Source organism: Aotus nancymaae, unplaced genomic scaffold, assembly GCF_030222135.1.
Source record: "Aotus nancymaae isolate 86718 unplaced genomic scaffold, 86718_ANA_hifiasm-v0.15.2.pri h1tg000036l, whole genome shotgun sequence".
NCBI classification, from domain to species: Eukaryota; Metazoa; Chordata; class Mammalia; order Primates; family Aotidae; genus Aotus; species Aotus nancymaae.
In genome coordinates, this window is record NW_026988450.1 from 92,712,448 (window position 1) to 92,728,040 (window position 15,593).

Genomic DNA, 15,593 nt, shown 5'->3' on the forward strand with positions numbered 1-15,593 from the left:
TCACCATGTTGGTTAGACTGGTCTTGAACTCCCAACCTCAGGTGATCCACCCGCCTTGGCCTCCAAAGTGCTTGGATTACAGGCGTGAGCCACTACGCCCAGCCTAAATTTTGTTTTGTTTTGTTTTGTTTTTGAGATGGAGTCTCACTCCCTTGCCCAGGCTGTAGTGCAGTGGCGTGATCTCAGCTCACTGCAATCTTCGCCTCCTAGGTTCAAGCGATTCTCGTGCCTCAGCCTCCCAAGTAGCTGGGATTACAGGCGTGTGCCACCATGCCCAGCTAAGTTTTGTATTTTTAGTAGAGACAGGGTTTCACCGTGTTGGCCAGGCTGGTCTCAAACTCCTGACATCAAGTGATAAGCCTGTCTCAGCCTCCCAAAGTACTGGGATTACAGGCGTGAGCCACCGTACCCAGATGCTTTATAGTAAGTTCTGGATTCTGGTGTTATAAGTCTCCCACATTTGGTCTTTTTCTATCATGTTTTGGCTATTTTAGTTCCTTTGTTTCTCCCTGTAAATTTTAGAGTCATCTTGTTGATAACATTCAGTCTTCCAGTCCATGAAAACAGTATATTTCTACATTTATTTAGGTTTCTTTGATTTTGTTCACCAGTATTTTATGATTCTAAGCACGTAGATTCTGTGTATTCTGGTATTTTGTTAGACTTTTGTTTTACTGTCATTATAAATGGTATAATTTTGTTCATTTCATCTTCTAACTGTTCATTGCTAGCGTATAGAATATAGAATTGATTTTTGGATATTAACTGCGTATCCTGTGACTTTGCTTTTTTATAGATTCTTTGGGATTTTCTAAATAGAGCATCATGTCTTCTTCATATAGACCATTTTATTTGTAAATCTTGATGACCTTTTCTTTTTCTTGACTTACTGCCTTGGTGAAGCCTCCAGAATGATGCTGAATGAATAGAAGTGGTGAGAGCAGCCACTCCTGCTTTGTTCCCATAAGGGGAATGCACTGCCTTTTACTGTTAAGAATGCAGGGGGCTGGGCACAGTGGCTCACGCCTGTAATCCCAGCACTTTGGGAGGCCGAGGGAAGCAGATCATTCAATCTCCTTGAGTTCAGGAGTTTGAAACCAGCCTGGACAACATGGGGAAACCCCATCTTCACAAAAAATACAAAAGTTAGGTGGATGTGGTGGCGCATACCTGTAGTCCCAGCTACTCTGGAGGCTGGGACAGGAAGATGACTGAAGCCTGGGAGGTGGAGGTTGCAGTGAGCCGAGATCACGCCATTGTACTCCAGCCTGGGTGACAGAGCAAGACCCTGTCTTAAAAGAAAAAAAAGAAAAGAATGCTGGGCCAGCGCAGTGACTCTTTCCTGTAATCCCAGCACTTTGGGAGACCAAGGCAGGAGGATCGCTTGAGCCTGGGAGTTTAAGACCAGCCTTGGCAACATAGCAAGACCTTATCTCCACAAATAATTTAAAAAATTAGCTGGCCTGATGGCTTACACCTGAGGTCCCAACCACTCGGGAGGCTGAGGTGGGAGGATCACTTGAGCACAGGGCGTTGAGGCTGCAGTGAGCTGTGATCATGCCACTGCACTCCAGCCTGGGTGACGTCGTGAGACCCTATCTCAAAAAAGAAAAAAGAAAAGAGAATATTGTTTGGGGAAGCACTTTAGGAGGCTGGAGCGGGAAATCACTTAAGGCCAGGAGTTTGAGACCAGCCTGGACGATGTAGCCAGACCTTGTCTCTACAAAAAAAATTTAAAAATTAGCTGGGTGTGGTGGCGTGCACTGGCGGTCCCAGCTACTTGAGAGGCTGAGGTGGGAGGATCGCTTGAGCCCAGGAGGCTGATGCTGCAGTGAGCTGTAATCACACTATTATACTCCAGCCTGGGCAACAGAAGGAGACCCTCTCAGAAAAAAAAAAAAGTTATATTTATACTATACTGTAGTGTATTAAATGTGTAATAGCATTATGTCTAAGAAATGTACATGCCTAACTTACAAACACTTTATTGCTAAAAAAAAAATTGCTAAGGATCTTCTGAGCCATCAGCAAGTTACAATTTTCTTGCTAGTGGAGGATCTTGCCTTGATATTGATGGCTGCTGACTGATCAGGGCAGTGGTTACTGAAGGTTAGGGTGGCTGTGACAATTTCTCAAAATAGGGCAACAGTGAAGTTTGCTGCGTTGATTGACTCTTGCGTTCACAAAACTTTTCTATGTCTTATGCACTGCTAGCATTTTACCCACAGTAGATCTTTCAAAATGGGAGTCGGTCCTCTCAAACCCTGCCACTGCTTTATCGACTAAGTTTATGGAATACTCTAAATCCTCTGCTGTCATTTCAACAGTGTTCACAGCATTTTCACCAGGAGCACGTTCAGTCTCAAGAAACCACTTCCTTTGCCCATCCAAAAGAAACAAGTCATCCATTGCAGTTTGATCATGAGATGGCAGCAATTCACTTCCATCTTCAGACTCCACTTTCAATTCTAATTCTCTTGCTGTTTCCACCACATTTGCAATGACTTCCTCCACTGATGTCTTGACCCCCTCAAAGTTATCCATGAGGTTTGGAATCAACTTCTTCCAAACTCCTGTTCATGTTGGTATTGTTGACCTCTTCCCATGAATCACAAATATTCTTAATGGTATCCACTATGGTGAGTCCTTTCCAGAAGGTTTTAAATTTTTGTTGCCCAGATCTGTGAGAGAAATCACTATCTGTGGCAGCAATCAATCGCCTTATGATTTTTTCTTTCTTCTTTTTATTTTCAATAGGGTCTCACTCTGTAACCCAGGCCGGAGTGCAGTGGCTCAATCACAGCTCACTGCAGCCTCAACTTCTGGGACTCAATCAATCCTTCCACCTAAGCCTCCTGAGTAGCTGGGACTACAGGCACGCACCAACACACTCAGCTAATTTTTGTTTTGTTTTGAATTTTTTTTTAAAAGATAGGTTTCGCTATATTGCCCAGGTTGGTCTTGAACTCCTGAGCTCAAGCAGTCTGCCCACCTGGGCAACAGAGCGAGACTCCATCTCAAAGAAAAACAAAAAACCAAAGAAAGAAATAATAAAATGCTCTTAAAATGTTCTCCATGCAGCAGTAAGGCTGTTTTGTTTTCTCATAGCTTTTCCTTTGCCTTCATTACAACTCACACCTGTAATCCCAGCACTTTGGAAGACTGAGGCTGGTGGATCACTTGAGGCCAGGAGTTTTGAGACCAGCCTGGCCAACATGGTGAAACTCCATCTCTACTAAAAATACAAAACTTAGCCGAGCATGATGGACTGCACCTCTATTCCCGGCTACTTGGGAAGCTGAGGCAGGAGAATCATTTGAACCTGGGAGGCAGAGGCTACAGTGAGCCGAGATGGCACCACTGCACTCCAGCCTGGGCAACAGAGCTAGACTTCGTCTCAGGAGGAAAAACAATGCTCTTTGCTGAATCTCCTGGACAGCTCGTTGCAGTTTGGCCTTCAGCAGTTTCTGCCTCACCTTGTACTGTTGTTGTGGAGATGGCTTATTTCCTTGATCCTCATGAACCCACCTCTGCCAGCTTCGAGCTTGTCTTTAACAGCTTCCTCACCACTCTGAGCCTTCACAGAGTCGAAGAGAGTTGCTCTGGATTAGGCCTTGGCTTAAGGGAATGTTTGGCTGGTCTGGTTTCTATGCAGACCATTCAGACGTTCTCTATGTCAGCAGTAAAGCTGTTTTGTTTTCTTATCATTTGTATGTTCACTGGAGTAACACTTTTCATTTCCTTCAGGAGCTTTTCCTTTGCATTCACAACGTGGCTGACTAGCACAAGGTCTGGGTTTTGGCCTATTTCAGCTTTTAACATCCTTCATCACTAAGCTTAATCATTTCTGGCCTTTGATTTAAAGTGAGAAATGTGCAACTTTTCTTTTCACATGAACACAGAGGCTATTGTAGGGTTTCATTGGACTAACTTCAATATTCTTGTGTTTCAGGGAACAGGGAGACCGTAGCAGAGGGAGAGAGGGAGTGCCTGGCACTGTGTCAGGACACCCAACATTCATAGATTACACTTGCAGTCTTACTGCAGTTCATGGCACCCCAAAACAATTATGGTAGCAACTTCAGAGATCGCTAATCACAGATAAAATAATAATGAGACAGTTTGAAGTATTCCAAGAATTAGCAAAATGTGACACAGAGACACACAGCAAGCACATGCTGTTGAAAAAGGCGCCCGTGGACTTCCTGGACACAGCGCTGCCCCAGATCTTCAAGTCGGAAAAAATGGAGCTCCTGTGAAAGGCAGTAAAGCAGAGTCACTGAGACAAGGTCACACCCGAGACAGACAGTAAAGCGGAGTCACTGAGACAGGGTCACACCCGAGACGGACAGTAAAGCAGAGTCACTGAGACAAGGTCACACGCGAGACGGACAGTAAAACAGAGTCACTGAGACAGGGTCACACCCGAGATGGACAGTAAAGCAGTCATTGAGACAGGGTCACACCCGAGACGGACAGTAAAGCGGAGTCACTGAGACAGGGTCACACCCGAGACGGACAGTAAAGCAGTCATTGAGACAGGGTCACACCCGAGACAGGCAGTAAAGCGGAGTCACTGAGACAGGGTCACACCCGAGACGGACAGTAAAGCAGTCACTGAGACAGGGTCACACCCGAGACGGACAGTAAAGCGGAGTAACTGAGAGGGTCACACCCGAGACGGACAGTAAAGCGGAGTCACTGAGAGGGTCACACCCGAGACAGACAGTAAAGCGGAGTCACTGAGAGGGTCACACCCGAGACTGACAGTAAAGCGGAGTCACTGAGAGGGTCACACCCGAGACGGACAGTAAAGCGGAGTCACTGAGACAGGGTCACACCCGAGACGGACAGTAAAGCGGAGTCACTGAGACAGGGTCACACCCGAGACGGACAGTAAAGCGGAGTCACTGAGACAGGGTCACACCCGAGACAGACAGTAAAGCGGAGTCACTGAGACAGGGTCACACCCGAGACGGACAGTAAAGCGGAGTCACTGAGACAGGGTCACACCCGAGACGGACAGTAAAGCGGAGTCACTGAGACAGGGTCACACCCGAGACGGACAGTAAAGCGGAGTCACTGAGACAGTGTCACACCCGAGACGGGCAGTAAAGCAGAGTCACTGAGACAGGGTCACACCCGAGATGGACAGTAAAGCAGAGTCACTGAGACAGGGTCACACCCGAGACGGACAGTAAAGCAGTCACTGAGACAGGGTCACACCCGAGACGGACAGTAAAGCGGAGTCACTGAGACAGGGTCACACCCGAGACGGACAGTAAAGCGGAGTCACTGAGAGAAAGTCTCTCCTGAGATGAACTTGCTTTCTTATTTTCATTGACACATAATAGATTTACATATACTGGGTACATGTGATTATTTAATATGTTCATATTATGTGTAGAGATCAAATGTGTGTAACTGGGATATCCACCACCTTGCATGTTTGTATTTTTTTTTTTTTAATGCTACAAGCATTCTAATTATTCCTTTTCAGCTATTTAGAAATGTACAGTAGATTATACTGTAATCTGTAATCTATAGCATAATCTATAGTAGGATAACCTCTAGTCACCAGTCACCCTGCTGATCTATAGGATACTAGGTCTTTTTTCTCAATATATATTTGTACGCATTAATGAACCTGTCTTCATCACCCCCCCACACCCTTCCCAGCCTCTGTCAACCACCAGCCTCTCTCCGTCTCCATGAGAGCCACTGTTTTTGCTCCCACCTGTGATAGGTTTTCATGGATCCCCTTTATCAACTTGAAGAAATTCCTATTTCTAGTTTTCTAAGACTTATAGATTGATGTCAGAATTGAAACACTTTTTGTGCATCTATTGGTGAAATTATGTATTTTTTCTGCTTTTGACTGTTAGTATGGTAGATTACATTGGGTGCTTTGTTTATTTTTTTTTATGAGATAGGGTCTTGCTTTGTTGTCCAGGTTGGAGTATAGTGATGCAGTCTTGGCTCACTGCAGCCTCAACCTCCCAGGCTCAGGCAATCCTCCTGCCTCGGTCTCCCATGTAGCTGGGACCTCAGGTGGCCACCAACACACCTGGCTAATTTTTAATTGTGTTTTTGTAGGGATGGGGTCTCTGTCATGTTGCCCAGGCCAGTCTGGAACTCCTGAGCTCAAGCAATCTTTCTGCCTCGGCTTCCCAAAGGGCTGAGGTTACAGGCAAGAGCCACAGCACCTGGCCAGGACTGCCTTTTCAATAAAACATTTTTATTATGGTAAAATAACATAAACTTTACTGTCTCAGCCAATTTTAAGTGTACAGTTAAACATTAAATGCATTCACATTGGTGTGCAACCATCACCACCTTCCAGCGCCACAGCTTGTCCATGTTCCCAAACAGAAACTGTCCCCATGAAATGCTAACTCCCATTCTCCTCCCCCAGCTCCTGCACCCAGCCATTCTACCTTCTCTATGAATTTCACCGCTTGAGGTGCTTCGTGTAAATGGACGTAAACAGTGTTTGTTCTTTGGTGTCTGGCTTCTCCTACTCAGCATAAGGTCCTGAATGTTCTTCCATGGTGTAGCAGGTGCCAGAATTTCCCTCCTTCGGGGCTGAATATTCCCTGTGTGCCAATGCCGTATTTGCTTATTCCATTCATTCCTCTGTGGACACTTCGGCTGCTGCCACCTGCTGGCTGCTGTGAATAATGCTGCTGTGAAAATAGTTTGTAGCAAATTCTGAAATTGGGAAATAGGAGTGCTCCAACTTTGTTGTTTTTCAAGATTGTTTTGGCTATTTTGGGTCCCTTGAATTACCATGTGAATTATTTTGGGATCAGATTGTCAATTCTTGCACAGAAGTCACTAAAATCTTTGTATATATGAACATGGGATGTATTTCTATTTATTTAGGTCTTTAATTTCTTTTAACATTATTTTGACGTTTTCAGAGTATAAGTTTTACACTTCTTTCATTAGATTTATTCATAAATATTTTATTCTTTTTGATGCTATTGTAAATGGAATTTTTTTTTTCTTTTTTTCTTTTAGTTAGAGTCTTACTCTGTCTCCCAGGCTGGAGTGTAGTGGTGCAATACCGGCTCATTGCAACCCCTGCTTCCGAGCTCAAGCAATTCTCCTGCTCTAGCTTCCTGAGTAGCTGGGATTAACTCACAACCATACCCAGCTACTTTTTGTTTGTTTGTTTGTTTGTTTGGTAGAGATGGGGTTTCACCATGTTGGCCAGGCTAGTCTCAAACTCCTGACTTCAAGCCATCCACCCGTCTCAGCCTCCTAAAGTGCTGGGACCACAGCACCCAGCCTGAATTATTTTCTTAATTTCATTTGAAGTTTATTCTTTGCTACTATATAGAAATACAATTATCCTTTCATATTGATCTTGTATGCTGCAATCTTGTTGAACTCGCTCATTAGTTATAATAGTTTTTATTGGATTTCGTAGGATTTTCTATAAAGAATATATCATCTACAACTATAGTTCTACTTCTTTATTTTCAATCTGGATGCCTTTTATTTAATTTTCTTGCTGAGTTGTCCCAGCTAGAACTGTTGAATGAAATGGTTGTGAACAGACACCCTTGTCTTATTCCTTCTCTGTGTGGAAGCGTTTAGGCCAGCACCATCAGGTGTGACCCCCTCTGTGCTCCTTCGTCAGGTCACGGATGCCGCCTTCTAGTCCTGCTTTGTTGAATGTTTTGAAGAAGTTGTAAATTGTATGTGCTTCTTTCTGTGTCTAAGAGGAGCTTGTCATCTTTGTTCTTTATATGATATGGTGTATTTCATTAGGTGATTTCAGATGTTAAGTGTGCATTCCTGAGATAAATCCCACTTGATCATGGTGTATAATCGCTTGTATACATCGTCGTGTTCATGTGCTGGTTTGTTGAGGACTTTCATGTCTATATTTATAAGAGATCATGGTGTATACTTTTCTTATGCCTTTGTGTGGTATTCTTTATATAATTTGTACACACATACACATGTGCATTTTTTCCCAACTCGAGAGAAAATCTGAGACATTGTGTCCCTTTATCACTGACTACTAAATACCTTATTTCCTAAGAATGAGGACATTGTTCTGCATAACCATAGTCCAGCTGTTGGAATCAGGAAATTCAGCATGGAGGCCACGGTGTCACTTGATCATGCGCTTCCTCGGTCATCCCAGTTCTGTCCCTTTAATTGCTTTCCGGTGCAGGGTGCAGCCCAGACACATACTTCGTGTGGCTGCTGTGTCGGTTAGCCTCCTGCCCTGGTGTTTGTTGGCCTGGATACTTTCAAAGAATTGAGACCAGTTATTTTGCTGAGTAGCTCAAGCGTGTGGTGTCTCCTCATGATCTGACCCAGACGATGCAGTTTGGGGGGAATCTCATGAAATCCTGCGTGCCCCACCAGTGTGTCGTTTTGGGGGTCCCAGTGTTGGCTTGTTTCCACATTGATCTTGTTAAGTCTGATCACTTGTCTGTGCTCAGTTTCTGCACTGGAAAGTTGCTGCTTCCGCCTTGTAGTAAATGAGTAGTTTGTAGGGAGATCTTTGGAATTAAGAAAACATCTTCTTGTGATTAAACTTTTAGGCAGCATCAGGCCAGGTGCAGAGTCTCACACCTGTCATCCCAGCACTTTGGGAGGCCAAGGCGGGTGGATCACTTGAGATCAGGAGTTCGAGAACAGCTTGGCCAACATGGTGAAACCCCATCTCTACTAAAAATACAAAAACATTAGCCGGCGTGGTGGTGGGTGCCTGTAATCCCAGCTACTCAGGAGGCTGAGGCAGGAGAATCACTTGAACCCAGGAGGTGGAGGTTGCAGTGAGCCCAGATCACGCCACTGCACTCCAGCCTGGGTGGCAGTGTGAGACTCCATCTCAGAAAGTAAATCAACTGTAGTCAACATCACTTGTTTTTATCGTCCATGGATGATTTTCTAACCCCAGTGATACTGCTGTACAGAGCCTCTCCTGTTCTCATGAGCACACATCTCTCTCAGCGTGGACTCCTGTTTTGCTGTTTTACGTAATGATCCATGCACGGTTCCTGTCGCTGGCCTGTTGTTCAAACTGTCCCACACTTAGCAGCACCTTCGAGCGCACAGGCCCCTGTCTTGCAGCCTGGTTTCCCTTTCTGGTGCAGGAAGGCATCCCAGCTCACCGAGGGCTGCCTGTGCCCCTGCTTTTCGGACCCTCAATGAGCCTCTCCTCTTCTGTTTCTGGGAGGCTTGCTCCTTTATTTCTTGAGGATTTCTTGCCCTTGTTTCTGTATTACTCTGACTCTGGTTATCTGTTATCTGAACACTAGCACTGCTGTCTTCACTTTTTTTTTTAAAGACTCAGTCTTCCTCTTGTCTGCCAGGCTGGAGTGCAATGGCGTGATCTGGGCTCACTGCAATCTCCGCCTCCTGAGTTCAAGCTATCCTCCTGCCTCAGCCTCCTGAGTAGCTGGGATTACAGGTGCCTGCCACCACGCCTGACTAATTTTTGTTTTTTGTAGAGACAGGGTTTCACCATGTTGGCCAGGCTGGTCTCGAACTCCTGACTTCAGGTGATCCACCCACCTTGGCCTCCCAAAGTGCTGGGATTACAGGCGTGAGCCACTGCCCCTGGTGTCTTCACATCTTTTAGCTTTTTCTTCTTTCATTCTTTTAAAATTTCTTCTTCCTTGAAGTCTTCGGCAGTCTGTTCTTCCAAGTTAATTATTTCTTCCTCAGTGAGTCGTTACATTATTCGTTTCCTGAGTTGAATCCTTTGTTTCGTGGTGATGGTTTTTCACGCCGTCTTAGGGCTTTCCCTGCTGTGGTACTTCCGGTGCACTTTTCGCGTGAGCGCTGTCCTCGGCCTTCGTCCTAACACTCGTGTTTCTGGTGGAGTTGGAGTATGTCCTCAGTGTTCGAGATCAGGTAGTTTGCAATTTCTATTTGGTTTCTTTATTAACCGAAACGATTTTCATGATCTTTACAATCTCCAGGTCGATAGGTTTTCAGGGCTGTTGTGGATCTGCATTTTATTGTTATATTGAATCTGGCCAGATTGATTTCTGCTTTTTAGTGTTGGTTGCAATATTATTTTTGCCCTAATGGTCTGGATTTCAAAGCGGCTTGTGCGTGTTTAGTATAAAGGTCTATCTATATTTTTAGAGGCTGCTGTAAAAATTGTTCAAGGCCTAAATATCACTGTTTTTTTTCTGTGTGACTTTTGGCTTCTGAAAGAGAGAGATTAGGAGTCCCTGCCATGCTGCCATCTTTTCAATGCCTCTTTGTTGTTGAGCCTTTACTTTTTGGTGTTTCAAAACCTGAATGGTACGTGTGGGAAACAGAAGTCATCTTCTTACAGGGACGCCTCCCAGGGAGCTGAGTGTACCCAGAGGACGGCAGGCATCCAGCCCACCGCGGCTGCCGGAGCTGGGTGCAGCCCTAGTGGGAAGCAGGTTTTCTGACACGGTTAGCGTTCCCGCAGAGGCTCTCTGCTTCCTCCCCTTGCAGGCGTTGCAGCGTCAGGAGCAGAGTCATTTCTTAGAGAGTCAGTAGCCCGGGAAATGCCCAGGGTTTTGTTTGTTTTGGAGATGAGAACTGAGGCAGGTGAGCCTGCTTTCTCGGGCGATCTTAGCGGAGAGTGCCTTTCCTGTCTGTGGCAGGGGGTGCGCCTGTCCCGTGGCGAGCTCTGGGGTCTGGCCTGCTTCCAGGCAGGCTGTGTCCTCAGGCCCAGGGCCACGGCCACCCACATATGCTTTTGCCCTCCTCCAGCCTGAGAAGCCAGGCCCCGGCAGCGAGGACCCCAAGGCCGACAGCGTGCGGGCCATCAGCGTGCGCACCCTCTACCTGGTCAGCAGCACCGTGGACAGGATGAATCACGTGAGTGCGTGGCACCCGTCCCTGCCTGGTGACAACAGAGCTCTCCAGGGTAGTGGCCCGGGGTGCTCAGGCCCAACAAAGGATCTGTCTCAACTTTCAAAGCTCTGGCAGGGCCCTGTCTGCATGGAGCCTCCTCTGGGCAGATGCAGACCAGGCCCTCTGCTCCCCCAGGTCCTCTGGCCGTACCTGCTCCAGTTCCTCACCCCTGTGCGCTTCACCGGGGCCCTGACTCCACTCTGCAGGAGCCTCTTGCATCTGGCACAGAAGAGGCAGGAGGACGGGGCCGACACCTTCCTCATCCAATATGATGCCCATGGTTCGCGCCACACCCCCCTCCCCACTCCTGCCCCCACCTCCCCATCCTCCAGTTCCTGATCCCAGTCCCAGGCCCCTCACTGACTGTTTCCACCTCTTGTCTCCAGCGAGCCTCCCGTCTCCCTATGCTGTAACTGCAAGACTGTTGGTGAGCCTCGCCCTTTCACAGCATGCCCGGTGCCCCCATGTGTCCCTGCGCTCCACCCGGGCTGGGAAGGGGCTACCTTCCCAGTGGGCAGCCACGATTGGGGCTCAGGCATGGTTTTCCTCTACACGGGCGGCCCAGCTTCAGAAAGAGCCAGGCCCCCTCTCAGGTGCTGTGGCCCTGCAGGGGCAGGTTGTGGGCATGGACAGCAGTCCCTGCTCAGACCCAGCTCCCACTCTGCCTATCTGCAGGTCGTGTCTTCCAGCCCCTACCTGGGGGACGGACGTGGGGTGGTGGCGCTGCGACTCCTCAGTGTTCTGCACCCTAACATTCACCCTTTGCTGGGTCAGCATTGGGAGACAACTGTCCCACTGCTGCTGGGGTACCTGGATGGTGAGGCCGGGGTCAGGATGGGTGCATAGTCCTGTGGGGAAAGCAGCTCTTCTCTGACCCTGCCTTTGCTAGGTGGCACTAGGGTGGCCAGTGGGGACTAGGGTTATGTAATTGGAAAAAACAGCCTCCCCTGTGGTCCAAGAAGGGCCCCAGATGGCCTGGGGCTTGAAAGGCTCTCCTGCTGGATGTTTCCTGAGAGCAGGCGGAGGGTGGAGGGACCAGTGGGGCTGGTGGGGCCTGGCTATGCTGAGCACCCCCAGCTTCAGGGCAGGTGCTGGGCTCTGAGCCCCACTTGTGCGTGTTGGAATGGGCTGGCCTGGGCGGCTGTCGTTTCAGAGCATACGGAAGAGACCCTGCCACAGGAGGAGTGGGAGGAGAGGCTGTTGATGGTGAGCGCTGGGGGTAGTCAGAGCATGGCCCATCCTGGGCCTTTAGGCATTGCGTGGCCTGAGGACTGTTGTGGTGGCAGAAGCTGGGCCACTTGCCCCAACCTCGCTTTGTGGTGTGGCTGGGAAGCCAACAAGCAGGCAGAGTGGAGGCTGAGGACCCCGGCAGCCTTGCGGGAGCAGCTGTGCTGTGACAAGGCACCAGCCGCCCAGCAGCCACAGCCCCAAGCGACGGGGGCCTCCTCTCACCCTGCCTGGTGAGCCAACTGCGGCCTGGCTGCCCACCGAGGGTTTACCCCTCAATGGCATCTTCGCCCACAGTTCCTGCGAGACACTCTGGCCATCGTTTCTGACAGCGCGTGGATCTGCCAGCTGAGCCTGGAGCTGTGCAGGCAGCTGCCCTGCTACGACGGGGCGCCCCAGGAGAAGGTGGGGCCCGCTGGGGCTCTGAGTGTGGTTGTTGCGCTCTGAATTCCTGCGTCTCGTGTCTGTCACTTGCCCTCTGGGCCCGTCTCCCGTGGCCCTGGTGACCTGGCAGAGCCTCCTCATGGTGACTGAGGGCTGGGAGGTGCGAGAGCCCACCATCTCCACGTTATTCCTCGGATGTTGCCCCGGACTCACCCTGCAGCTCTCACCAGTGTGTGGGCGGGAGGTGCATTCCGGGGCAGCGCTGGGTCTCCCTGTACTCAGGAGTCAGGCACAGCCGTGTTCTCTGGTTTTGTTTCAGAACTTCCTGTACAAATGCATAGGCACCACCCTGGGTGCTGCTTCAAGTAAGGAGGTGGTGAGGAAGCACCTTCAGGAGCTGCTGGAGACGGCCAGATACCAGGAGGAGGCAGAACGTGAGGTGGGGCCCCTGGACCCCCGGGGCTGGAGGGTGGCGGCCACCTGCTGTTCTCTGAGGCAGCCTGTGCGTGCATGTGTGCATACACATGTGGTGTGCATATGTGACAGCAGGTGTGTACACAATGTGCAGCTGTGTATGCAGGCGTGCACGGGGCTGTACATGTGGGTGTGCCTGTGTCCACGCGTGACAGTGTGCGTGCGTGTGTGGCAGCAAGGGCCCTCCCCTGCCTGGGGTGAGTGTGCTGCCCCCCAGGGCCTCGCCTGCTGCTTTGGGATCTGTGCCATCTCCCACCTCGAGGACACGCTGGCCCAGCTGGAAGACTTCGTGAAGTCAGAGGTGTTCAGAAAATCCATAGGCATTCTCAACATTTTTAAGGTGAGGCTGACACGGGTGCAAGGCTGGGGACAGCTGTCTTTCCACAGGTTTGAGGCTCAGGGCGTGCCCTGCAGGGTGGGGTGGGGCAGGAAACTGGTTGCGTCCCTGGAGCACTTTTTGCTCCTGCATCCGCTCCATGGGCGGGGCCTGTGTGTGGGCGTGCCCAGTGGGGAGCGGGCAGAATGGTCTCCTGGAGGCAAACGTAGCTGTGGCCAGGGCAGAGTCTCTGCCAGGTGTGGGTGATGAGAGGGGCTCGTGGCCAGCACAGGCCTCTGCCCACTAATGGCTGGTAGATTCTGCGTTCTCGCCAAGGCACTGACCATGCTGGTGGAACCTCAGCCTGGTTTAGGGAAGGAGTGGGCCCCTGCTGCAGGCCCCCACCCCGGCCGTGGTCCCTCTGTTTTCTGTGTCCCATAACTGTGTCTCAGTTGCAGCATCTCAGGGCTGGGCCAAGCTCGCAGGGCCTCTCAGCCCTTGCTGGGCAGATGGGGACAGGTCTGCAGCGCAGCAAGGGTGTGGCCTTGAGCTCCTCTGGGCTGCCTTCTGCCTGACCCTCCCATGTAGCCTCGCTACCTCGGCCCTCATCCTCTGCCACTCAGTGCCCAGTGGGTCCGTGCCTGGCTGGCTGCCTGTGCTCCTGGCCCTTTCAAAGAGACTCTCCCTATCCCCAGATTCGGGTAACCCTGCTCGGCTGCGCCACACCTCTGCCATCACTGACTGGCTCTGGCCCTTCATCTGGGAAGACTGCAGGAGTCTCTGAGGCTGAGGCTTCCTGTCGGGGAGTGTAACTGTGTAACTGAAGTCCCGCTGGTTCCTCTGGCCTCTCAGGACCGAAGCGAGAACGAGGTGGAGAAGGTGAAGAGCGCGCTGATCCTGTGCTACGGGCACGTGGCGGCCCGGGCCCCACGTGAGCTAGTGCTGGCCAAAGTGGAGTCGGACATCCTCCGGAACATCTTCCAGCACTTCAGCACCAAGGTGGGCATCGTGGGGGGCCTGCCACACCGGGAGCTGGGGCCGCCAGGGACTCACACTGGTGCCGGCCTGGCATCTTAACTCATTTCACTTTTTGTCGTTCAGGTTCTGGGAGTAAAGGTAGAAAGCAAGGTACAGTGTATAGGAACCACGTGCTGGACTGGCTTCTCCCCTCCTGGCCCTCCTCTGGGCGGGCTGAGCTTCATGGGCAGAGGCTGGAAGGGGCGCTTGCTGGGGCTTCCTGGTCTCAGTCCCTGGGGGGCATTCTGAAGCATCACCCAGGACTCCTGCCCTGGCCTGGGCCCTGGACGGCAGTGGGAAGAAGGGAGGCGTCTGTGCCTCAGAGGGGCTGGGTCATGGGCTGTCGCCCCACTCCACCCAGGGAGTTCAGCCAGCCTCACCCGTCCCAGGACAGCTGGAACCTCCTCTGGCTCTGCTCCCCAGTGCTCGTGGGGGCTGCACCTCCCCGGACCTCAGTGAGCATCTAGGAGCGGGGCCAAGGCCCAAAACCAGTGGGAGTGGCAGTGCAGGCTCCACTGGCCCCCAAGACCTCACCGCAGCCTCACTAACAAGTTTCCCTTCTGTCATCCCTGGCACTAACCTGACAAGACCCTCTCTCAGGACAGTCAGCTCCTCCTTGAAGAACAGACCCTTCGCGTTCTCCTGCGGTGGTTGGGAGGGTGGGGCTGTTCTGAGAGACTCTTTCTTCCCAGCCCCTGGAGGGCTCTTCCTCTGCCATGGGGGGCCCTCTGGTCACACCACACAGTGTCTGCTCTACGGTCTGTCTTCCCTGGAGTGTGACACGGGGGACCCCTGTGTCCCCTTCTTCTTCCACACGGACTTTGATAAGCAAGAGGGCTGTCTGGAGAGCTCCCTTGAGAGCAGAGTGCAGCACATCTGGCTTCAGAGGAAAGAAAATGGGTGTGTGCAGGTTCAGCCCTGGAGAGCAGGCACGGGCAGCTCCTGCAGCTCTGTGTCCTTGCAGGACCCAGCCCTGAAGCTGTGCCTCGTCCAGAGCATGTGCATGATCAGCCGCGCCATCTGCAGCAGCACCCAGGCTGGCTCCTTCCACTTCAGCCGGAAAGCAGAGCTGGTGGCGCAGATGATGGTGAGTGCGGCCGTGGCCTGGCTGGTCCTTAAGCAGCTTCCTGGGAGACTGAGGTCAGAGGTGGGGATGGGGGCCACCAAGGGTGATAACATGAATATAGCCTGGGAACATGGGAGGGGCTGTGTTAGGGACCGATGGGGCTCTGCTTCTTGGGTCCCGCCTGTCACTTAGGCTGGGGGGCAGAGGCTGACCAGGGAGGAGAAGCTGGCGCTTCCT

The 15,593-nt window shown here is 50.8% G+C and overlaps 1 protein-coding gene across 4 annotated transcripts in view; it reads left to right on the forward strand.

Moving 5' to 3' along the window:
- Positions 1-15,593, forward strand: part of MROH1 (maestro heat like repeat family member 1) — a 131,704-nt gene that overhangs the window by 84,307 nt on the left and 31,804 nt on the right. For 3 of the 4 annotated variants that reach the window (XM_064384717.1, XM_012473282.3, XM_064384719.1), the window contains 11 exons: positions 10,729-10,836; positions 11,008-11,152; positions 11,259-11,299; positions 11,548-11,689; positions 12,026-12,078; positions 12,397-12,504; positions 12,803-12,922; positions 13,175-13,297; positions 14,126-14,272; positions 14,375-14,401; positions 15,255-15,377. In XM_064384717.1, the coding sequence (XP_064240787.1) occupies positions 10,729-10,836; positions 11,008-11,152; positions 11,259-11,299; positions 11,548-11,689; positions 12,026-12,078; positions 12,397-12,504; positions 12,803-12,922; positions 13,175-13,297; positions 14,126-14,272; positions 14,375-14,401; positions 15,255-15,377 (1,137 nt within the window). The remainder of the gene's footprint in view (positions 1-10,728; positions 10,837-11,007; positions 11,153-11,258; positions 11,300-11,547; positions 11,690-12,025; positions 12,079-12,396; positions 12,505-12,802; positions 12,923-13,174; positions 13,298-14,125; positions 14,273-14,374; positions 14,402-15,254; positions 15,378-15,593) is intronic. The other variant, XM_064384718.1, reaches the window with a different exon arrangement.